A 24,680-nucleotide genomic window follows, 5' to 3' on the forward strand; every position below is an offset into this window, starting at 1 on the left:
TTGGGTCTAATCTCTTTGGGGTGCGCTGCACTTCTTGGATCTGTAATTTTAGGTCTTTCATAAGAGTGGGGAAGTTTTCAGTGATAATTTCTTCCATTAGTTTTTCTCCTCCTTTTCCCTTCTCTTCTCCTTCTGGGACACCCACAACATGTATATTTGTGCGGTTCATATTGTCCTTGAGTTCCCTGATACCCTGTTCAGATTTTTCCATTCTTTTCCCAATAGTTTCTGTTTCTTTTTGGAATTCAGATGTTCCATCCTCCAAATCACTAATTCTATCTTCTGTCTCTTTAAATCTATCATTGTAGGTATCCATTGTTTTTCCATCTTTTCTACTTTATCCTTCACTTCCATAAGTTCTGTGATTTGTTTTTTCAGTTTTTCTGTTTCTTCTTTTTGTTCAGCCCATGTCTTCTTCATGTCCTCCCTCAATTTATCGATTTTGTTTTTGAAGAGGTTTTCCATTTCTGTTCGTATATTCAGCATTAGTTGTCTCAGCTCCTGTATCTCATTTGAACTATTGGTTTGTTCCTTTGACTGGGCCATATTTTCCATTTTTTGAGCGTGATCCATTATCTTCTGCTGGCATCTGGGCATTTAGTCAGATTTCCCTGGGTGCTGGACCCAACAATTTGGAAGATTTTTCTGTGAAATCTCTGGGATCTGTTTTTCTTATCCTGCCCAGTAGGTGGTGCTCGTGGCACACGTTTGTCTGCGGGTCCCACCAGTAAAAGGTGCTGTGGGTCTTTTATCTTTGGAAAACTCTCGCCATCGGGAAGGTTCGCCAGCCGCAGCGGCTTGGAAGAGTGCCGGCCAGCCCAGGGTCCGAATGCGGGGAGGGTCGCCGGCCGCCGCAGCCCGGAGAGCGCCCGTCCGAATTTCCTAGTCGGCCCAGGGCGCCAAGCGTAGCGGGAGGGCGCCAGCTGCCGCAGTCCGCCCCGGAGAGTGCACCATTCCCGGGGAGTCATGTGTTTGGAAGGGACCCCCCCCCCCCCGTCACCGTTCTCCACGACCTGGGTATTTCCGACCCAAGTCTCTCAGTTGGTCCGGGAGGCCTCGCGTGGTGGGGGTGTCAGCCACCGCGGCCTGAGGGGACTGCCTGCCCAATTCTGCCAGCTGGCCTGGGAAGGAGGAAGGGAGGGACTCCGGCCGCCTGCCGTCCCGTCCGGGAAAGCCCGCGCCCCTCGGCCATCTCACCGGAGCTGGTTCTCCCAGACAGTCAGCTGTTCCAGGATGGGGTACGCCGTCCCTTTGATCTCCTTCCTGGCTCCGGGAGCTGCTCTGTATCGTCTCCACTCCCCCAGTAGCTGTTCTGGAGGAGGAAAGGTGAGGGTGGCAAGGCTGTCGAGGACAGTGGCGCAGGAGCTGGTGAAGGCGGCAGAGGGCACGGTGGTGGTTGGAGAGCCGCCGGAGCAGGAGGAGAAAGGGAAGGATAAGATGGCGGATGGAGCCCCGGAGCAGGAGGGGAAAGGGAATGGCAAGATGGCGGCGGGAGCGCCGCCGGCAGAGAAGGGGGAAGAAGAGCGCCGCCCGCGGAGAAAGAGGGAGAGGAGGGCTGGCTGGCTGGCGGCGGGAGCGCCGCCCGCGGAGAAAGAGCACTTGTAATTTCTTTAGCTGGCTGGTTTTAGAGTTAGAAATTTGATTAATCTTGTTTCTGCTACTTATTTGGCTCTGTGACCTTGGGAAAATTATTCAAGCTAGGTTCTGAAGATTGCAGTATGGCATTTAAGAAGGAGAATAGTATAAACAAAGTCTTATATGTGAATTTGGTATTAGTGTTATCAGCTTTCCTATAATACTCAAAATGAGGTCTGCAGACAGTGTATAGACAATACCTTGGAACTTGTTAGAAATGTGGGATGTCAGTCTTCCACTCGAGACCTGTTGAATCAGAGTTTTCATTTTAATGAACAGAGACTGAAGTTAGGATTAACACATTTATTTAGGGCAGGATTTTCCAATCTTGCTTTCACTCCTAAATTTTCTGGCAAACTTGTAAGTAATAATGATGCTAGGCTACCACCCTGATGAATGAAATCAGAATTATAGGAGTTGGAGTTCAGGCATTAGCATTTCTGAAAGCCCCACAGGTACTATGAGCTAGAGTAGTTGATTTGCCTCTTTGTTCTAAATTCTTAGTATTCACAAATGTTTATTTAATGCAGTAAAAGAGCTTTCATTTCCATCTTTCTCAATTTGGAGCAATAATGGTTCTCATGCCTAGTCTCCTTCCTTTGGCAATTTCTGTTCTCCACTTAAAAGTATGATAAAAATAAATTACAAACTTTAAATTACGTCGAGGATGAGAAAGTAAATAAATCCTCATTTAGAAATAGTGAAATGAGCATCCTGGCTGGAGACAATTGTGCTGTGGAGTAGTGAGACGTTTGTAGCGGTCTGATTGATCTAGGTTTAGGAGCTTGGAGTCAGCCTCTGTTTGGGTGATCCATGAATTTTCTGAGTAGAGGAAGAACATGATGAAAGCACTGTTGCAGGAAAAAAATTTTTGATAATATTTTGGTGGGACTTGAAATAAGGTAAGACTAGAATCAGTGAGACTAGTATAGAGGCTATTGCTATCGTCTCTGAGGTTGAAAGTTGTAATATCCACTCTGAAATGGCTTTAATGTTCTGGAATGGGGCTAAATGCAGGGAGATGTTCTGAGGTAGAATTGGGTTTTAAATGCAAAAGCATGCCTAGGAGACAAGGATATCAGCGTTGGCAAAATAAAAAAAGTAGATATCATTTATATAATCTCTCTTAAAAAAACAGTGCTGTGAGATGTTTTATCTAGTGTTTAATTTAATTCTTCCAGCAGTGTGATACCTGGCATTGTGCTCATTTTATGGATCATGAAACTAATTCTCAAAAAAGTTACATAGTTTACCCAAAGTCACAGACAGAGCTGTTAATCTTAACAATGACCATTTGATACAAAAGGCCATTTTCTTTCCTCCCTGATTCTACTGCATACTATTGTAACCATTTATGCTACAATTTGGGGGTTATTTTCACATACCATTTCTGGTTTTTGGTACTTGTACAACCTCATGTCTCATTATTTCAGCTACAATTAAGCAAAAATATTCTCTGATAAATAATCCTTTTCCTGTCTGTGATATTTCCTCTCTTTAAAACTCCTACCCAGCCAATTTACATCTACCTCATATACTGTCATGTATGTCCTCAGTTTATTCCCTATCACTAGTGACTATTTTTCTCCTATCAACTTTTATATCCCTATTTCCTTTTGTGCATTATTAATAAATGCTCTTTGAGTAATTCTTGAATATGAAATGCTCATCCATGAGTACAAATCTGTTGATGTATTTTTGATTTATGTTGATGTATAAATATGTAGTATTTGGTATAGGCAAGAACATTGGTACTTATTTATGCAAGAACAAAGAAGAAAATAATGACTGTGGATTTACAATATCTATCCAAATTGAGGGATTATTCTCTTTTTGGAAAGTTCTGGGCCCTAAACAACATATGTTTGGTTTTTATTTTCCTTTGAGTTTTAGCATAGTATGGTACTGGGCAACCTTAGCTAAATATCTAAAGACCTGAGTTATTTTTGCAATTCTACTTGCAAAGTTTGGGCAAGTCAAAGCCTTTGATCATTCACCTATAAAATAGAGGCATTTATTCCTTGTATTTACTTTTCAATTTACTAGGAGAACAAGATTAGGTAATATAGGTGAAAACTTTGTAAACTGCTAAATGTTAGGTGCCAATGTATGCACTTAAAAATGACTGTGCTAAAAAAAAAAAAATGACTGTGCTAACTTCTGCATCTTTCTCCACTGATACTTTTTTTTTCCCCTTAATTCAGCTTTCCTCAGGCTACAAATCAAACATTGCTAGACAAATTTAAACATCAACATGAAGAGAATTCTTACATTGAATTTCCAGCAGTGATGGAGCCTGCTTTCATCATAAAACATTATGCTGGGAAAGTAAAATATGGGGTAAAGGTCAGTAAATTTCTAACTGGCAGAATTGTGGTTTTTTTTTTTATTGTTATATGTTATATATTTATAAACCATATAATCATCCAAATTGTGCAATCAGTGGTTCACAGAGAAGTGTGTTCTTAACTAGATCTCTTTTGCTGGCACTCTACCCTCTTTGTAGTTTATGAAGGCTCTTGGTCATCAACAAACAATTAGGGACATTTTATAAGAATCTAGTAAAAGTCAGATTTTACTTTCAGTATATTGTCTTAGAAAGGGTTTCTGTTAGTTTCCTCCTGCAGAAAAACCTGATCTTGTTAGGCCATTCTAATAATTTCTGTTAGGCCTGAAATGATAGACAGCAACTCTTTGTCTTAAACCTGCTAGTTGGTCCATGTAGTTTGTCAAATTTCTCCCTTCTTTAGATCTGTGAGTTCTGACAGAGGCTTCATATCTTTGTGTACCTTACATACTTGTGAGTCTGAATTCCTAATGAATGTATTGAGACTCCTAAACTGTGTGGAAGGGAATCTTCATGATTTTGCCCATTTTCTTGTTTATAATTGGTAAGCTCATTGCTCTTCATTGCACTTGATATTTAAAGCCTACCATTTAAGCCACTTAATTTCCTAGGCAATGCAGTGAAGATACAGAGAATAATGGAGCAACATGTTTTCTCTTATTTCTTTTTCAATCATTAATTTATCCATTCATTGACTCATTTATTCAGGAAGTGCTCATTGAATATAAATCATGTGTCAGACCTTATGTAGATGTTGGGAATAATGTGGTAAACTAGACAGATATGGTCATGACTATATATATATTTACACACGTGTATTCATACACACATATATACATAGATAAAAGAGACTGGTTCTAAAATAAAAGAATGTGTTTGTGAAAGAAAATAGTGAAATAATGGGTTTTGAATTTGTAGATCCATATCTTTAAATGCATATATTAGAAAATAAAAATGGTTGAAAAGCAATTAACTAACTTTTAATTTCAAGAAACTAGAAAAAGAATAGCAAATTAAACCCAAGAAATTAAATGAAGAAATAATAAATATAAGAAATCAGTGCAGTAGAAAGCAGATGTACCATAGAGAGATGGGAAAAGGCAAAAGATAACAGAAGAGAATATAAATAAAAAGTAATAGAAAATAACTGATCATTGAAAAAAAAGGAATTCACAATTTGTAAACACCAGAAATGAAAAAAGAGGGCTTTATACCTACCCTACAGATATTAAAAGAATATCAAGAGGGTATTATGGGGGTTGGTGGAGAAGGAGGATATTATCAACCAGTTTTGCCAATAAATTTGACAACTTAGATAAAATGAATAAATTTCATGAAAAATAGTTGACCAAAACTGGCTCTAGAAAAAAAATAGGAAAATCTGAAAATTCATTATCTGTTAAATAATTTAATCAGTAATTTAAAACTTTCCCACAAAGAAAATTTCATGCTCATATTGCTTTACTGATGAATGCTTCCACTCAGTGAGAATTTATACTGGTCTCACATTCTTTCGCGTTAGAGACACTTTTAAGATGTCTAAATGGATCTAAAAGATAATAAGAAAAATCTGAGTTGGAAGTACACATTTGGGTTTTATATAAATAGTGTTTAACATCCTTGTTAAACTCAATCCTGCTGTAGTAGGACTGAGTAAAAACAAAAATACAAATAATGCAAAATCAAACCCTAAGATCCAGTACTGGGGACTGAAAAGAGGTAGTACACAGGGTAAGTGAGTTATTATAGAAACCAGGAGAAGAGAGAGTTTCAAGAAGATTTCAATGTACTTAGGATATCTAGAAACATGAAGACATAGAGAAGAGATAATTTCATTATTATTGGTCACTATCAACAGTTGACAGACATCCTGGAAAAGAATTTTAGAGGTTTAGATTGTACTGTGTAGTGATTAATAGAATGAGGTAGTCTTTTGAGAAGGGCAGTCTTGTGTTTGAGTTCCTGCTCTGGTACTTATCATCTGACCTTTGGCAAACTCCCCTTCCCCCCGTTATTTATTTTTATTCCATGTGTTCTACTTATCTGTTGACAAGGTAGATAAAAGGTGCATCAGATACAAGGTTTTTACAATTACACAGTCACATTGTGAAAGCTGTATCATTATACAATCATCTTCAAGAAACATGGCTACTGGAACACAGCTCTACATTTTCAGGCAGTTCCCTTTAGCCTCTCCATTACATCTTGACTAACAAGGTGATATCTACTTAATGCTTAAGAATAACCTCCAGGATAAGCTCTCAACTCTGTTTGGAATCTCTCAGCCATTGACACTTTTTGTCTCATTTCACTCTTCCCCCTTTTAGTTGAGAAGGTTTTCTCAATCCCTTGATGCTAAGTCTCAGCTCGTTCTAGGGGTTTTCTCAATCCCTTGATGCTGAGTCTCAGCTCATTCCAGGATTTCTGTCCCGTGTTACCAGGAAGGTCCACACCCCTGGAAGTCATGTCCCATGTAGACAGGGGGAGGGTGGTGAGTTTGCTTGTTGTGTTGGCTGGATTTGGCAGACTTCTTTACCTGCTATCTATAATGTCTGTTTTATAATTGAATCTGCTACATTGAATGACTGTTAGAATTAAATGAAATAAGGTATGTAAAGTTCTTAACTTAGTGCCTGACATCTTGCCTGCCCTCAGTCGGTATTTGCTGGTGATAGTGGTGGTAGTGATTTGGATTTGAAAATTCTTATTCTATTTTATTAACTTTCTTTTAATATATGTAGGACCTTGTTTTATGTGACCGATACAGGCCAAGGCCATTTGTGTAAGTTGAAATTTGGCATAATAGCAAATTCCATTATTGAATACGTATTTCTTATACGAACATACCTATCACACATTTTTATATAAATAAGGCAAATAAATACTCTAGTAGCAATAACTAAGTAAAATTAATCATAAAAATAGTTTTTATTAAATCTTAATTCTCTCTCTCTACCTTTATTTTTTCGATTTCCAGTTGCATATACCTAAATTCATGTATGTTCATTTAAAACAAGGTCCTACTGTATACACTTACATTCTAAGTGTATCTAGTGGCAAACCTAGGACCTCAGGATTTCTGGCTTATTTCCCCTTTCCACCCGTTCTTAATAAGCAGAGCAAAAGAATGAGAAAGGAAAGCTGTAAAGATGATGGGATGATTCTAGGCTGCCCTCTGGGCATGATACTAGATGAGGTGTATTTCTCACAGAATTCTGGGTGAGAAGTGTTCTCTGAAGCTGTTCCTACTTGGAATGATTTGCTCACCATGTTTTTTTTTTTCTCTTTGATAATATTTTTTTTTCTCTTTGATAATATTGTTTTTTTTTTTTTTTTGCTCACCATGGTTTTTAATCCTCTAAGTTAAGTGGCTTTAAAATTATAGCCAAATGCTTACAGTATATAACAGTCTTAAACCTTCTTCCAGAGGTATAAACTTCTTGCCATCACTGTCTTTCCATAGGGCATTTTAATCCATTTTCTTGTATCTTGCTCCCCTTCTCCCCGTGCTTTGGCAGGTGGTTACTAGTGCCTGTCTACAATCCTTAGATAATCTTACTGTGTGCCATAGTCTATTCTGATGACACCCAAATATATTTTCTGGAATCTCTGCCAGGCTCTAGATTCATAATCCATCTGCCTAATTGATGTCTGTATGCAGACTTAGTATAGTTATTATGAGTGACTGATTCAGTTTATTTGTTGTGTTATAGGAGCCAAATTATTTAACCTATTTGTAATTGAGTTTTATCATATATAAAATGGGAATAATAATGGTCTCTACCTTAAGGGGTTGTTATGAGGATTAAATTAAATGAGACAAAACATCTCAGGCACATAGTCACATCTTTTTTTTTTTTTGGCATGGACAGGCTCCAGGAAGTGAACCCGGGTCTCTGGAATGGCAGGCTAGAATTTTGCCACTGAGCCACCATTGCACTGCCCTACATAGTCACATCTTAATAAATGTTACTTGCTGTTACTATCATCTTCACCATCTTAAACTTCACTGAGACAAAATCAACCTTTTAATACTGAGTTCTCTTCCCAAACCTGTTTTTTTTCTGGACTTCTCTGTTTCAGTATATGGAACCTCCATCTACCCAGTTACTCAAACCCAAAATATGAGAGTTAGACAGATTCCCTCTTATTCTCTCACTGTTTCCCAATCCATCTGCAAGTCATTGTATGTTTACCTCCCAAACATATCCCTCTCTACTACTATTACATTATCAGCTCTTATCTGGAGTTCTGCAATAGCCTGGCAGACTTTTTCTATTCTTTCTTTGTACAGTCCATTCCAACCAAGCAACACAGTGTTATTTATAAAATACCAGTTAGTTTATGTCATTACCCTTCCAGTGCCTTCCCTTTACACTTGAATAAAATCTGATATCTTTAACTCAGGCTTATTGAGCCTAAATATGCCTATTTATTTGCCATTCTTACTCTTGCACAATACTCTCGAGTCCCTATTCTTAACTGCTTTTGTCCTAACATGCCCAGCTCATCATTCCCTAAAATTCTTTGTAGTAAATTGTTCTGTTTGCTTGGAATGCTCTTTCTTTCCCATCTTCTAAATGGCTGGCTCCATTTTGTTATACAGCTCTCTTGTCATTTTATGTGATATCCTTCAGAATGGCTCTCCCTGACCAGTATTTAACAAGCAACGATAAAATTGTAGAAAATCCAATCTAATTTACATGTGTTATATAGAATTCAGTAGTTTAGGGTTGGATGGGATTTGATAGGAGATATCTGATCCAGCTAGTTACCCAGAAAAGAAATCATTTCTGTAGTCTTCATTCAACCACTATTCAAACTACTATTCTTGGTTTTATTAACTTTAAACAAAAACTTATATTTTTTTATATAGGATTTCCGTGAAAAAAATACAGATCATATGCGCCCAGACATTGTAGCTCTTCTGAGAAGTAGTAAGAATGCCTTTATCTCTGGGATGATTGGAATTGATCCTGTAGCTGTTTTCCGATGGGCAGTTCTTCGAGCTTTTTTCAGAGCAATGGTTACTTTCAGGGAAGCTGGGAAAAGACACATTCAGAGAAAAACTGGTAAGCAATAGATAATATTCTACCATTAACTTTATTATAATTTTTTTTACCTCTTTACTCCTCCACATAACAAATCACATTAGTAATTTTATTCTGTTATGTTTTCTTACCATGTCCCAACATTGTTTCAAGTATATGGGATGAGTGAATTTTATATGGTTGTGTATGTGTGTAAGTACTGGTACATTTTTATTGATAAATCCTGATAGGAATGAATATAAAGCACCTGGTATTTGGTAGGAAGTCAGTAAACCATTGCTATGATGATTTTTAATTAAAGGGTGAAGTGACAATTCATCTTTAATGATTTAGAATTTAATCTTGATACTGTTTTCATTTTCTTCTTATGCCATAGCTTTTACTGCATTTTTGTAAATAAATGTGTTCAATGTGTAAGCATAAATCAAGAGACAGAAAAATGGGGATGGAGGTAGTGAAGTATTGTGGAAAGAAACCTGCTTTCATAATCAATTGAGTGCCATCTCTTTTCTTGACTGACTTTGTGATTATGAACAGTTTTTCTTTTCTGTAAAAAAAAAAAGAGTTAATACTGCCTTTAACATTATGAAGGTAAAGTCAGTAACATAAATAAAGCATCTATTTGTGAAGTGTTAATTTTCTTTTCCTCTTACTCTTAACTCAGTTCATGGGATTTTACTTTGAAGTTTAGTTGTATCTAGATTCTTCTTATTTCCTAATGGATAAAGCAGAGCAGGATATTTTTTTGGCTTGCTTCCCTCTTAAATCATAAAATATATCCTTCACATTCTGTAGGAGGGTTACTTGCTGCAGCTCAAGCCTTACATAGACCATTGCTATATAGTGAAGATTTTCTGATAGATATGCGATCGCTTAAAATTGATTTTTCTGCCCAGAGAAGCTTGAGATTTATACCCTTTGGTAGTAGAAGTGGGATAGGACATACCTGTGCTTCCAGGACTCCCAGACTTATATTTTGGCATGTGTATCTAACAGCAAATCTTTAAATTCAGCTTTTAAATATTTGAAATTAATACGTATATTTGAAGGATTATATTTCTAAAATGGGTGGCAAAGTAGTTGTACTTAAGTTTCTGTTTGTCAGATATGTTGGTAGGGAGAATTCTAGTTTTCATGAAAAATATAAGTAATTGAGCTTTGCATCTAATAAATTGAGCTTTGCATCTGATCTCGAAGAGGTAATCTTTGAAAAAATCATAAAAAAAAAGTTTTTTTCTTTAAGATGCTTTCATATTTATTGCAACATTTTTAAAATAAATAAAACCATTCAAAATTGATGAGTATTCTGCTGAATTATAAATAAGAGAAGAAACTTCTTGTGTATACTATGAAATATGTTGCTTTATGCTGAGCTTATTTACACTGTATGTTCTTTTGAAATTTAAAATCCATTATTTGTGAAGGCTGGTTGTATGTCTACTATTAATTAGGACAATGACATGCAGTGTAATTGAATCTGTATTGTCTCTACCTTCATAATTTTTAGATTCTTCTTGTTTTCTAATCTAGTTCTTCTTTATGTTCAGCAAAGAACTTCCATATGGTAAACTATTTTATCCTGAAATATAACATATACATAGAAAAGTGCATAATATATGTAGAGATGAGAGAGTGATTCAAAATGTGTAGTTTAGTGAATTATCACAAAACAAAGACATACCTGGAACTGCCACCTAAGTTAAGAAATATAACATTCCCAGCATCCCAGAAGTTCCCCTTGGAGAACTATTTTTAATTTTACATTTTATAAAGGAAAAGAAAAACTATAGTTCCTTTGCATTGTGAGTCAGTAACTGAGCAGATTTGCTTCAGAAAGTTATTATTTATGTTTCAGTGTACTAGTGTTAGTGCTAGCATTCATCCTAGGATTTTCCCCCTCCACACCACTTCCCACTTACTATCTTTATCTGGCTTAAGATTAAATGATACCATAAAATTAGAATATTGAGCATTGCATATATACAGATTAACAGATTAACCATCGTTCTAGTATACTAGCTGCCAGAATGCAATATACCAGAAATTCAATGACTTTTATAAAGGGGAATTTTATAAGTGGCTAGTTAACAGCTTTTAGGCTGTGGAAATGTCCCAATTAAAGCAAGTGTATAGAAATGTCCAATCTAAGGCATCCAGGGAACAATACCTTGATTCAAGAAGGCCGATGAAGTTCAGGGTTTCTCTCTTGGTGGCAAACACGGTCAAGGGTTCTCTTTCAGCTGAAAGGGCATATGGTGAACACAGTGTCCTATGCTGGCTTTCTGTCCAGCTCCCTGGGAGGCATTTTCCTTCTTCATCTTCAAAAGTCACTGGCTGGTGGACTCTGCTTCGAGGTACTGCAGTGTTTTCTGCTCTCTCCGAATCTCCTGGCTCTCTCTCTTGTCATTCTCTAGATTTTTCCAAAGTACTTCTTCTTTTAAAGGATTTCAGCAAAACCAATCAAGACCCACTTGGATTGGGTGCACACATGTCTCCACCTATCAATTTTAATAACCACACTGATTGAGTCACATCTTCATGGAGATAAGCTACTTAAAGTTTCCAATATACAGTACTGAATAAGGATTAGAAGAAACCGTTGCTCCCTCAAGGCTGATTAGGATTAAAACATTGTTTTTCTAGGGTACATAAACCTTTTCAAACCAGTACAACAATGAAAATAGATTAACTAGTAGATTAAGAATTTTTATAATGATCCTACATAGTATGCAGAAATATCAAGGTGAAATAGGAATTTGAGATTATTTAAGCTGAAAGGAAAGAATATGAGAGGCAGAAGGTGACTAAATCCAGATCTTAAATGAGCAGAAGAGATCAAAGATAAACTTCTAATGGAAAGAGAAGATGTAGAGCTGCAGAACAAAAGTATAGTTTTACTTCCTTTAATGGAAAATTTGAATGGACTTTTAGCAAATGGTCAAGAAACATGTTCACGGTGAACAAGAAAAAAAACTGGGTTTTCTCAAAGAATTCCCTGGCATTCTTAATTTCTTCCTTTAGCCAGTTGAGTCCAACTGAGAATATTAAATTGATAACCACTTTTTACCAAATTAAAAAACACAGTTCTGTTTTAAGGCCTTTAAATCAAAATTCAATTCAGCTATTCTCTTTGAGAAGAAATGTGTTATAATTATAAAGGGTAAATATAAATAATGGTTGTCAGGTTATTGAAAATAATCTGAGAGAGTCATATAAATTGGTAGGTTTTAGTTAAGCTACATGTCGGCTCTGCTGAGAATTGGAATGAGAAATGGTAATGATTTGTTTGGTGAGTGGTAAGGAAATGAGGAACAGGTACTCTAGTGGTATCATGTACCTTGCCTCTCATTTCTTCTTCCTGAGTAAGAAAGAGCTTAGAGTAGAGAGTACTGTTGACAGAGTATAGAAGGAGTACAAGAGAGATCATAATTTGTCCATGAACTATATAGTATGAAGAAGTGATGCTATTTGTTTTTCTTGGAGTCACTCTTTCAGATAGTTGTCTCATCATTATATAAAGTCTAGGCCAAGACAGAGAATGAAGTTATGGCATTGGGATAAGAGGCATGAATAAGAGAGTTCAGAGTGTCACATAATTTCTTCATCTACAGAGAGACAAGCTAAAGCCATTCATTTAGTGTTCACAGCTAGAAAGCTATGAAATATCCCATATCACCTGTTTTTCTTCCTCAGCATACTCGGTGGTCTTTCATGTGCTCCCATTTGTTCCTGCAGTGGGAGGAGAGTTCCAGTGGCCATCTGTCGGCACAAGTGACCAGGTGCTAAAGCTGATTTGGTTATCAATAGAGCTCTAGTATCCCTATGTAGTACTCTGTCCAGTAGTCCACTCAGTACTTAAGAGAGTTAAATATAGAATTTTGCTAAAGTAAAAACTTAAACCTGATCATTATTTATAAATCACTCTGTATTGGGTACTGTGGCATGATGTTTAAGAATGAGGGTTTTCTATTGACTGTCAGCAAAAATGGTGTGGAGGAAAGACTTTTAAAAATTCTCTCCTTCATAAAAGTAATGAGAACATTGGGGAAAAAATGTCAGAATCAACTTTTTCAGAACTCAGAAAATGAATCAAAGTCATCCAGGAATCTGGGGAATATTTACAAGAGAAGAAAAGACTAAAAGATCAGCAAGAACAGTATACTTTGTAGCATTTTTAACTTGCCCTATTCCCATCTCTTCCTCCTCAGAGTCAGGGTAAACTTGAAAACCAATATTGCAATTACTGAAAATCAGCAGCGTAGCAACTACTGGAGGGAATAGAATGGGGCTGTAACACCTTCAAAGCACCATTCTCAGAGAATTTTCATTATCTGACCTGTTGGGTGGTTTCCTGCAAAATCTCACTTGCAAGATTATTTTTATTTGACCTGACTTTGAGCTTGTCTACTGTGAACAGGCTTTTCCTAAAGGGTAAATGTTGAAAACAAGCACAAGTTATATTGAAATTGTGGCCACCTGTGGTGGTAAATAACAATTAGGGCAAATAGTAGGAAAACCAAGAAGCTTAAAAAATAAAAGCTGGGAAATGAGATCTCTGTAGGGGCTTTGAAGAGCTCCAAATATTCCTGAGAGTCTAAAAGACCATTGCATGTGGAGGACTGTGTGCATGTTCAGGAAAGACCTGAAAAAAAAAGTCCTGCTCTCTCACTTCTGACTAACCTTGATGCTCTGTGCAAACAGGAAGTGAAGGCCCACGCTGATATAAAAGCTGCCTAGCTGAATGTTGAATGTGTACCCCAACATGTACATAGCATTCCTTGGCAAAGACTAGGAGACTTAGAGGTTTCAGACATATAAGGATATTTTTGTCCCATCAATAACTGACTGCTAAATTAACCTAATGGAGACGTCAGTGTGGGCACATACAACAGAAAATGCAGACTTTACAGAATTAGTTCAGGAAAGTCTCTGAACGCAAAACTACAAGAAATAGTAAACCCTGGGAAGGGGAAGTGTGTCATTTCCAGAGTTGCCACATTTTATTAGTTAAAATTGTTCATTTTTTAGCAAAAATTTAGAGGACATGTAAATAAGCAAGAGTATCGCCCATACCCCTAGAGAAATAAAGAAAATAGAAAACATTTCTGAGGATGCTCACACAGGTACTAGACAAAAGGTTTTAATCAGCTATTTTAAATATTGTCAAAGAAGTAAAAGAAATGAAGCCATTTCTAAACAATGACTCATCAAATGATAAACATCAGTAAAGATCAAGTATTTAAAAATAGCCAGATAATTCCGGAGTTGAAAAATACAAAAACTAAAGTTAAAAAGTCATCTCTAGCACTCAACAGCAGATTTAATAACACACAGAAAAAATCACCAGTATGGAAGACAGATAGTTTAGATTATCCATTCTGAGGAACAGAAAGGAAAAAAGAATGAAGATAATAGTCTCAGAGATCTGTGGGATACCATCAAGCATGCCAACATATATATTAGGAGTTCCATTGGGAGAGGAAGGAATGGGGCAGACAGAATATTTGAAGAATTAATGACTGAAACCTCTTAAAATCTGATGAAAAACATTTTATGTCCAAGAATTTTACCAAATTCAGTAGGATAAACTGAAAGAAACCCAAATTTATACATCATAGCCATACTGTTGAAATACAGAGAATTTTGAAACCATGAAGAAAGACCTCATTATGTGCAAAGGATGCTCAGTTTGAATTATAGTTGATTATCAGAAGCTGTGGAGGCAAGGAGGCAGTGAAATGATACATTTAAAGAACTCAAAGAAAAGATGTGTCAATAAAAAATTCTATATCCAGCAGAACTAGATAAAGAATTCTTTCAAAAATGAAAGTGAAATTAAGACATTCCCAGATAAATCCCAAGTGACTTTATCACTTGTATATTTGCTCTACATAGTATTTCTTGTTGTTCTTCTGTTTCAAATAAAAAAACATTACATAGAAGGTTGAATTCACATAAAGACAAAGAACACCATTAAAAGTAAATATAAATGACAGTATAAATGTGGTTTTTGTTTGTAATATTTTCCCATGTTTATGTTGAAATCAACTATATAATGTAATAATTAAAAATCTGTCCTGGTGGATATACAATGTCTAGAGATATAATAGCCAAAAATGAAGCAATATCAGAGGAAAGTTTTTATATACAAATGAAATTAAATTATTGATCTGAACTAGTTTGCTATAAGATTTTAATGATAGTCCCTACAGCAACCACTAAGAAAATAACTCAAAATATAGTAAAATAAGTTATGGGAAAATTAAAATCGTGTACTAGAAAACATCTGTTTAACACGAAAGAAGACAGTAATGGAAGAATAGAGGAACAAAACAGTCTGAAGTCCTCTGTGGAATGTAAACAGCACATTCCTGATTAACCAGTTGGTGAAAGAATAAATTACAAAGGAAATTAAAGCATACTTTGAGATAAATGAAAACAAGTCATAGAATACCAAAGCTTATGGGATGCAGCTAAAAAGCAAGGCTTTGAGGAAATTTATCACCTTAAACACTTATATTAAAAAAGAAGACAGATCTTAAATCAATAATCTTACTTTCCACCTTGAGACTCTGGAAAATATAGAGCAGGCTAAAGCCAAACTAAGCAGACTGAAGGAAAGAATAAAGAGTAGAGCTGAAATAAATGAAATAGAGAATGGAAAAGCAATAGAGAAAATCATTGAAACTAAAAGTCGGTTCTCTGAAAAAAATCTGTAAAATTGGCATATCTTGAGTTTGAGTCACTAAGATAGAAAGACAAAGATTCAAATGACTATAAATTCAGGAATGAAAGTGCAAAGGGGTCATTGCTGCCAGCATTATAGAAATTAAAGAGCTTTCAATACTGTGTATAATTGTATGGCAACAAACTCGACTCTAAATGAAATGAACAAATTCTTAGAAATATGCAAAGAGCCGAAACTTAAGAAGAAATAAAAAATCTGACTAGATCTATAGAGATTGAATTAATTTTTAAAAAAGTATCCCACATGGGATGGGAGTCAAGATGGTGGGTTAGTGAGATATGGGATTTAGTTTGTCCTCCAGAGCAGATAGTAAATAGCCAGAAACAGTACAGAACAACTTCTGGGGCCACATCAGTGACTGGGCACACAGTGTACACCAGTCTGGACAAGTTGGACCAGCTACGATCCCACCCAGAACTGGATCATGCCAAGCCATGGTGGATAATGCCCCTCCCCCAAAGACTGCTTCCCAGTGGGAAAAGAAAAGGGACTTTACTAGCAACAAGGGGCTGAGCTCTACCAAACTCCAATTTGTGGAATTAATTAGCAATTTCTGACTACTAAAAATAGGCCCCTAGCTAAGTTGAACCTCCAGTAAAAGCTGAGGTTGCTGGTTTTTGCCCCAGTGCAGAGGGGGCAGGGCTAATGGAAAAAGAAAAAAAAAAGCAACAGAGGTGTTTTGGATTGGACAGCACAAAATGCTTGAAAGGGTCTGGGTCCCGAAGGAAAGGAGGGGGCACATATGACCTGGAAATATACAGAGCAATGTACCAACCTAAGCTTTGATTGGCAAAGCCACGGAACGGGGATCCTGTTCTGAAAAGGATTTTTTTTTTCCTTTTCTTTTTTGTGGCTGTATTTCTACGGTTTGACTGCTGTTTGGATACACCTGCAAGGCTCCTCAGGTCCAATTGCCCCAGGCAAGGGTGAAATTAAACTTGTCTAAGAGCTTGGTGGAGGCTGTGCCTTCACCAGGAGAGGGGTGGGGCCCAGCTCAGGTGGAATCCCTCCCTCAAGAAATTCACACCCCAGGGTCTGGAAAACTGAAGTGGTTAAAGCAAGCCTACAACCTCTCTTCTGTCTTGACCAAACCCCCAGCAGGACAATTGCTGAAGTTAAAGGTACGTTATGTTGGGGGGACCCATAGACAGACAAATGCCACATACTGGGCAGAATAGGAAAAACACTGAGTCTAGAGGCTTCATGGGAAAACCAACCTCCTGGATCTCACCCTCAGGGAAAACTGATGCAGGTGACTCTTCCCTCCTGAGAGGAGGCCAGTTTGGTCTGGGGACATCTGACTGGGTCTATAATACCTAAGTAAACCCTCCTAAAGGGGGAAAAACACATCATTCAGGCACGGCAAGAAACAAGAAAATTGAAAAATTCTCATCTGTTAAAACCTAAGCTAGAGGTCTAGAATAAGCTGAACTGAATGTTAAAGAACAGATAGACAACAAAGTCATCCAGCAAGAAAGTCCTAGGTAAAAAACATGAAAACAATCTCCAGAATATACTAATCACAGAAAGTAAAAGCTTAGATGCCAGCAAAAAATAATGAATCATACTAGGAAAATTCAAGATATGGCCCACTCAAAGGAACAAACCAACAATTCAAATAGGATACAGGAGGTGAAACAATTCAAATGTTCAAACAGACATGGAAAACCTCATCAAAAATCAAATCAGTGAATTGAGGGAGGATATAAAGAAGGCAAGAAATGAACAAAAAGAAGAAATCAATACAACAATGTAGATGAAATGGACAACTTCCTAGAAAGGCATGAACAACCAACTTTGACTCAAGAAGAAATAGATGACCTCAACAAACCAATCACAAGTAAAGAAATTGAATCAGTCATTCAAAAGCTTCCCAAAAAGAAAAATCCAGGACCAGACGGCTTCACATGTGAATTCTACCAAACATTCCAGAAAGAATTAGTACCAATCCTGCTCAAACTCTTCAAAAAAATTGAAGTGGAAGGAAAGCTACCTAATTCATTCTATGAAGCCAACATCACCCTCATACCAAAACCAGGCAAAGATATTACAAAAAAAGAAAACTACAGACCAATCTCTCTAATGAATATAGATGCAAAAATCCTCAACAAAATTCTAGCAAATCGAATCCAACAACACATTAAAAGAATTATACATCATGACCAAGTAGGATTCATCCCAGATATGCAAGGATGGTTCAACATAAGAAACTCAATTAATGTAATACACTATATCAACAAATCAAAGCAGAAAAATCACATGATCATCTCGATTGATGCAGAGAAGGCATTTGACAAAATTCAACATCCTTTCCTGTTGAAAGCACTTCAAAGGATAGGAATACAAGGGAACTTCCTTAAAATGATAAAGGGAATATATGAAAAACCCACAGCTAATATCATCCTCAATGGGGAAAAACTGAAAACGTTCCCCCTAAGATCAGGAACAAGACAAGGATGTCCACTATCACCACTGTTATTCAACATTGTGTTGGAAGTTCTAGCCAGAGCAGTTAGACAAGAAAAAGAAATACAAGTCATCAAAATTGGAAAGGAAGAATTAAAACTCTCACTGTTTTACAGATACTGTGATGCTATATGTTGAAAACCCCGAAAAGTCCACAGAAAGCTACTAGAGCTAATAAACGAGTACAGCAAAGTGGCAGGTTACAAGATCACTCAAAAATCTGTACTGTTTCTATGTACTAATAATGAGCAATCTGAGGGGGAACTCAAGAAAAAAAGTCCATTTACAATTGTAAGCAAAAGAATAAAATATTTAGGAATAAATTTAACTAAGGATACAAAAGATCTACAGAAAGAAAACAATAAGAAATTGCTAAAAGAAATCACAGAAGACCTAAATAAATGGAAGGGCATGCCATGTTCATGGATTGGAAGATTAAATATAGTTAAGATGTCAATTCTACCTAAATTGATTTACAGATTCACTGCAATAACAATTAAAATCCCAAAAGCTTACTTTTCAGAAATAGAAATACCAGTAACCAAATTTATCTGGAAGGGTAGGGTGCCTCGAATAGCTAAAAATATCCTGAGAAAGAAAAATGAATTTAGAGGTCTCATGCTACCTGACTTTAAGGCATAGTGCGAAGCTACAGTGGTCAAAACAGCATGGTTCTGGCATAAAAATAAATATACTGACCAGTGGAATCGAATAGAGTGTTCGAATACAGACCCTCTCATCTATGAACAATTGATCTTTGATAAGGCAGTCAAATCAACTCACCTGGAACAGAACAGTCTCTTCAATAAGTGGTGCCTAGAGAACTGGATATCCACATGCAAAAGAATGAAAGAGGATCCATATTTCACACCTTATAAAAAATTAACTCAAAATTGATCAAAGACCTAAACATTAGATCTAAGACCATAAAACTTTTAGGAGAAAATGCAGGGAAATATCTTATGAATCTTATAATAGAAGGTGGTTTCCTAGATCTTACACCCAAAGCATGAACATTGAAGAAAGACATAAATAAATGGAACTCCTCAAAATTAAATACTTTTGTGCATCAAAGAACTTTGTCAAGAAAGTAAAAAGACAGCTTACACAATAGGAGATTTAGAAACGATATATCAGATAAGGTTCTAGTATCTAGAATATATGAAGAGATTGTTGAACTCCTCAACCATAAAAAGACAAACAACCCAATTATAAAACAGGCAAAAAAATATGAACAGATACTTCTCAGAAGAGTAAATTCAGATGTCCGAAAGGTACCTGAAAAGATGCTCAACTTCCCTGGCTATTAGGGAAATGCAAATCAAAGCCAGAATGAGATATCATCTCACACCCGCCAGAATGGCCATTATCAATAAAACAGAAAACTACGAGTGCTGGAGAGGATGTGGAGAAAGAGCCACACTTATCCACTGTTGGTGGGAATGTAAATGGTACAACTAGTGTGGAAGGCAGTTTGGTGGTTCCTCACTCAGGAAACTAAATATAAAACTGCCATATGATCTGGTACTACCATTGCTAGGTAATTACTCAGAGGGTGTGAGGGCAAAAACACAAATGGACATTTGCACACCAGTGTTTGTAGCAGCATTATTTTCAATTGCCAAGAGATGGAAACAGCCCAAATGTCCATCAGCGGATGAGTGGCTAAACAAGCTGTGGCATATACATACGATGGAATATTACGCAACTGTAAGACAGATTAAAGTTATGAAGTATGTAATAACATGGATGGACCTTGAGGACATTATGCTCAGTGTTATTATCAAGAAAGAAAAGGACAAATACTGTATGGTCTCACTTATATGATCTCACATTAATGAATGAACTTGGAGAATTTCAGTTAAGAACAGAGACCATCAGGAAATAGAAATAGGGTAGATACTCGGTAACTGAAGCTGAAGGGATACTGATTGTGCAACAGGACTAATTATAAAAATTCAGAAATGGATAGCACAATACTACCTAACTAATACAATAATGTTAGTACACTGAATGAAGCTGAATGTGCGAATGATAGAGGGAGGAGGGCTGGGGGCACAAATGAAATCAGAAGGGAAGATAGATGATAAAGACTGAGATGGTATAATGTAGGAATCCTAGAGTGTACAATGATAGTGACTAAATGTACAGATTAAAAAATGTTTTTGCATGAAGAAGAACAAAGGAATGTCAGTATTACAGGGTGTTGAGAGTAGGTGGTAATTAATATTTTAAAACTTTATGGGTGGGACTGAAACAAAAAATGTTTGTTTGGTAGAAAATTTGTAATTCAATTAGTGCATTTCCTAATAGAACTTGTGTGGACCATTTGGTCAAACACCATAAGTACATGGAACCTTGAGTAGGCATGAGGTTTTGTAGGTTTGTCCAGAGTGATGCCCTGATAGATCCCAGAGTGATTTGAACAGTGAATAAAAAAGTATTCCCTTGGGGAATGGTGAAAAAGAGGGAAAATCCAACTTCCCCGTATGGAGAAGGCCTGATATTCTCGCAAGCAGTGAGGACAACAAAATCAATAGGCTGAACCCCTCAATCTTGGGATTTTTTCATAGGAAACATATCCCCCCAAACGATAGGCTAAACCTACGTTTAATTAGGTCTAAGAGTCACCCCCAGAGAACCTCTTTTGTTGTTCAGATGTGGCTTCTCAGCCAACATGGCAAACAAATTCACTGCTCTTCCCCCTCTACATGGGACATGACTCCCAGTGGTATAAACCTCCCTGACAATGTGGTACAGAAATCCTAGAATGAACTGGGACTCAGCATCAAGGGATTAAGAAAACCTTCTTGACTGAAAGGGGGAGGAGAGAAATAAGACAAAGAGTCAATGGCCGAGAGATTTCAGATAGAGTTGAGAGGTTATCCTGAAGGTTATTCTTAACGCATTATATAGATATCACACCCCCCCCCCCCGCTTTTTTTGTTTTTTTTTCATGGGCAGGCACCTGGCATCGAACCCGGGTCTCTGACATGGCAGGCGGGTGAGAACTCTGCCACTGAGCCGCTGTTGCCCAGCCAGGTATTACCTTTTTAGTTTAAGGTGTATTAAAGAGGCTAGAGGAAAGTACCTGAAACTGTAGAGATGTATTCCAATAGCCATGTTTCTTTAAGGTGATTGTATAACAAAAGCTATGATGATATAGCTTTTGCATGTGACTGTGTGATGCTCCTTTTATCTATGGTATGGACAAATGAGTAAAATATATGGATTAAAAAGAAATAAATAATAGGGAGAACAAATGTTAAAATAAATTGAGTAGAGGGAAGTACTAGTGGTCAATGAGATGAGGGGTAAGGGATATGGTATGTATGAGTTCTTTTTTCTTTTTATTTCTTTTTCTGGAGTGATATAAATGTTCTGAGACATGATCATGATGATGAATATACAACTATGTGAGGATATTGCGAGCCATTGATTGCATAGCAAGTATGTAATGTTCATATGTTAAGAATGTTTGTGTTGTATATTGACTGTATTTATTGTTGTATATTTATAAAAATAAAATTAAAATATATCCCACAAAGAGAAGTGAAGGACCAATGAATTCCCTGAATTTTACTAAATGTTTTATTAAAAATTGACACCAGTTCTTCAAATTTCATTAAAAAAGGAAATTTGCTGTCTCTATGTGTAGTGCTATCTGATGTTATAGTATCATAAGTTTGCATCTCCTTTGCTGAAATGTAGATGCCTATTCTTTGGAAATAGAAATCCAATGTAAGGAATGGTAGGCTAGACGTGCATGTTCAGCAGACAACTTTGAATTGTTCTGCATCTGTTTAAATTTCAAAATGATTCAACCTTAAGAACTATTCTTAGGTAGTTCCCTTGTATCTCGTTTGTAATTATATGAATAATATGTGCTAATGGAACTTTAGTTCATTATGTGTGGCTTAATTTGCCTCTATGGTTAAATTATTTACTTTTGGTTTTTCAAAAACCTACTTAAATTTGAACTTTATCACCTTACTATAGAGGTGGTCTGTGAGGTAATGATCCGTAACTCCCCCAAAGCGTGGAAAGCCTGTATTCTTTCTTAAATCTATTACTAATATTTATGAACTGAAACTTGTTTTTTCTTTTTTCTCTTTATTTCTCAAGTGACTTGCTGTTTAAGTTGCACTAATCTGGGACTTTGGTCTTAATTGAATGTATTGTCTTTCTCTTGCCAGTGGTTGCTGGTTTCTCTCTCACTTTACTAGGAAATAGTGATGAAGTGTAGATTTTCCAGCTTCATTTTCAGATTTATAAATACAGAAATGCTGCTGGGTTTCTTCTTCGCTCTATGGTGCTTTTCTTTGCACTCTTCCAACACTGGCACACTTGTTGGACTTTCTACAAGTGTGGCTAAATGCAGGATTTGTGAAAGAATTGTTCAGCTTTTGGTAAATTGTTTTGGATATATTTATCTTTGGGATTCCATTGATGTTCCTTACAATGTTGCCAACTATATGCTAAGAATGTGATCAGATAAAAACAAGTCCACTAAAAAAAAAGCTAAATCATGCAATTTTTTTCCTTAGTATTTTTTGGCATGGGCAGGCTCTGGAACTGAACCCCAGTTTCCGACATGGTAGATGAGAATTCTGCTGCTGAGCCACCATTGCACCGCCCTTCTTAGTATTTTAATTTAGGAATTTTTGGCATAAGTTAACTTTACAGCATTTTGAGTATTGAAAAGGACACTTTGAACACCTGTAAAGGATCTTTCTTTTTTCCTATTATTTTTGTGTAATTTCCTCAAATTAATTGGAGAAATCATTCTCATTTAACCTCCAATACTTGTTATTTTGTATACTCAATAGTTGGCAGCATTGTCCTTGATTCTCTGTTGGTTTGGGCTTATATAATGTCTTTTTCTTTTCTCCATTTTTTTGTTTTTCTTTTCCTTCCTAAGGACATGATGATACAGCGGCATGCACAATTTTGAAAAGTATGGATAGTTTTAGCTTTCTCCAACACCCAGTCCACCAGAGGAGCTTAGAGATTCTGCAGAGGTGCAAGGAAGAGAAGTACAGTAAGGCAAATCCTGATAAAATCTGTCATCACTTATCCATTTGGAAATGGAGACCAGGAGCATTCTACATCAGAATGGGACAGAAATTACATAGTTAATATGACCTCTATAATCTTTGTGACCAATCTCAGGATATTTCCATTGAGATGTTAGTTCTTTCCTCTTGAAAGTGCTGATATACCTGTAGTTTTTACTTGTATGACTCTCTTGTTTGCCTGTGATCCTTGACTTGATAATTATAGTAGGCTAGTCTTTGAATAGATTCCCACATTTATCTTCCACGGTGAAACCAAGGTAATGGTTTGTAAAAGCTAACAATGCTTTTCATCTTTCTGATTTTTTAAAATAAGATCTCCGTTGAGGTTGATTTGAACTAAAATAAACTGCATGTGAAGTGTGCAGTTTCATAAGTTTTTGTATATATATGTTCACCCATAAAACCATCATTGCAATTAAGATAATTATGTCCAATACATGTTTCCTCATTTCCCTTTCTAAGCCCACCTCACTTTTATGCTTGTTTATTTCAATATTAGAAATAATGATTTTATGTATCATTGGTAAATCAACTTAATTTGATTGCAGTCTTCAAATCAGACTTTCCTATATCTGGTTTAGAGTAAAGCCACAGCATTAATGTTTTGGCTTAAGGAAAAATGGTGGAATCATAGTGGATGTTCTTTATTATGATATTCATCTAAAAAGATGCCCTTGGTCTCCATTTCCTCCTTTTCTCTTTCTTGTTAAACTCTTTCTGCATAAAAATTAGTTCTTTTGCGTATTGTGAGAGCACAGATGATGGGCTGCTGCTGTAGTGAGAATAAAGGAGTAGTTTAGAATACTAACAGCCTAATTCATCAGTCTGCATATATTGGACATAAATTGGTTTTATAATCTGTTTTTGATCTTTTTGAGAATTCACCTGACTTAATTTACTTTCACATTTATCTCCTGGAAATTCTATTAAATTTCAGCATCAAAATTGTTATTGTAAAGAGAATATAATTAGAATTCTAAAAGTAAATGCTGTAGTTAAGCCTTTTACTTTTACTGTCTGGTATAAGGAAATGTATAATGAATTTTTGAAAAATGTTGTTACTTTAGAAGGAACAAAGGTAAGTATTCATTAAAAAAATTTTTAAATGTTATACTTATTCCTATTGTTTCTAAAAGATTTGTAAGTCCTTATTATAATGATCCATCTTCCTTCCCTAAAATTTTTATTTAATCCATGGGACATTGCTTAAAACAATCTGCAATCTTTTTTGGAAGTTTAAATTAATTATTTTTATCTCCTAAATAGTTGGATGTGGTCTGTTTGTTGATTTCCATGATGACCGTCGGCCTGGCAACTTCAGGCTGGACTGTACTCCAATTTACTGTATGTGATTT

General features: G+C 36.3%; 1 protein-coding gene across 1 annotated transcript in view; it reads left to right on the forward strand.

The window, feature by feature from the left end:
• The window catches only part of MYO9A (myosin IXA), a 401,408-nt gene that overhangs the window by 214,724 nt on the left and 162,004 nt on the right, over positions 1–24,680 (forward strand). Inside the window, exons 13-15 of the mRNA XM_077123892.1 lie at positions 3,840–3,981; positions 8,859–9,054; positions 23,169–23,288. Of these exons, the coding sequence (XP_076980007.1) occupies positions 3,840–3,981; positions 8,859–9,054; positions 23,169–23,288 (458 nt within the window). The remainder of the gene's footprint in view (positions 1–3,839; positions 3,982–8,858; positions 9,055–23,168; positions 23,289–24,680) is intronic.

The sequence above is a fragment of the Tamandua tetradactyla genome, chromosome 12, assembly GCF_023851605.1.
Source record: "Tamandua tetradactyla isolate mTamTet1 chromosome 12, mTamTet1.pri, whole genome shotgun sequence".
Classification (NCBI taxonomy): Eukaryota; Metazoa; Chordata; class Mammalia; order Pilosa; family Myrmecophagidae; genus Tamandua; species Tamandua tetradactyla.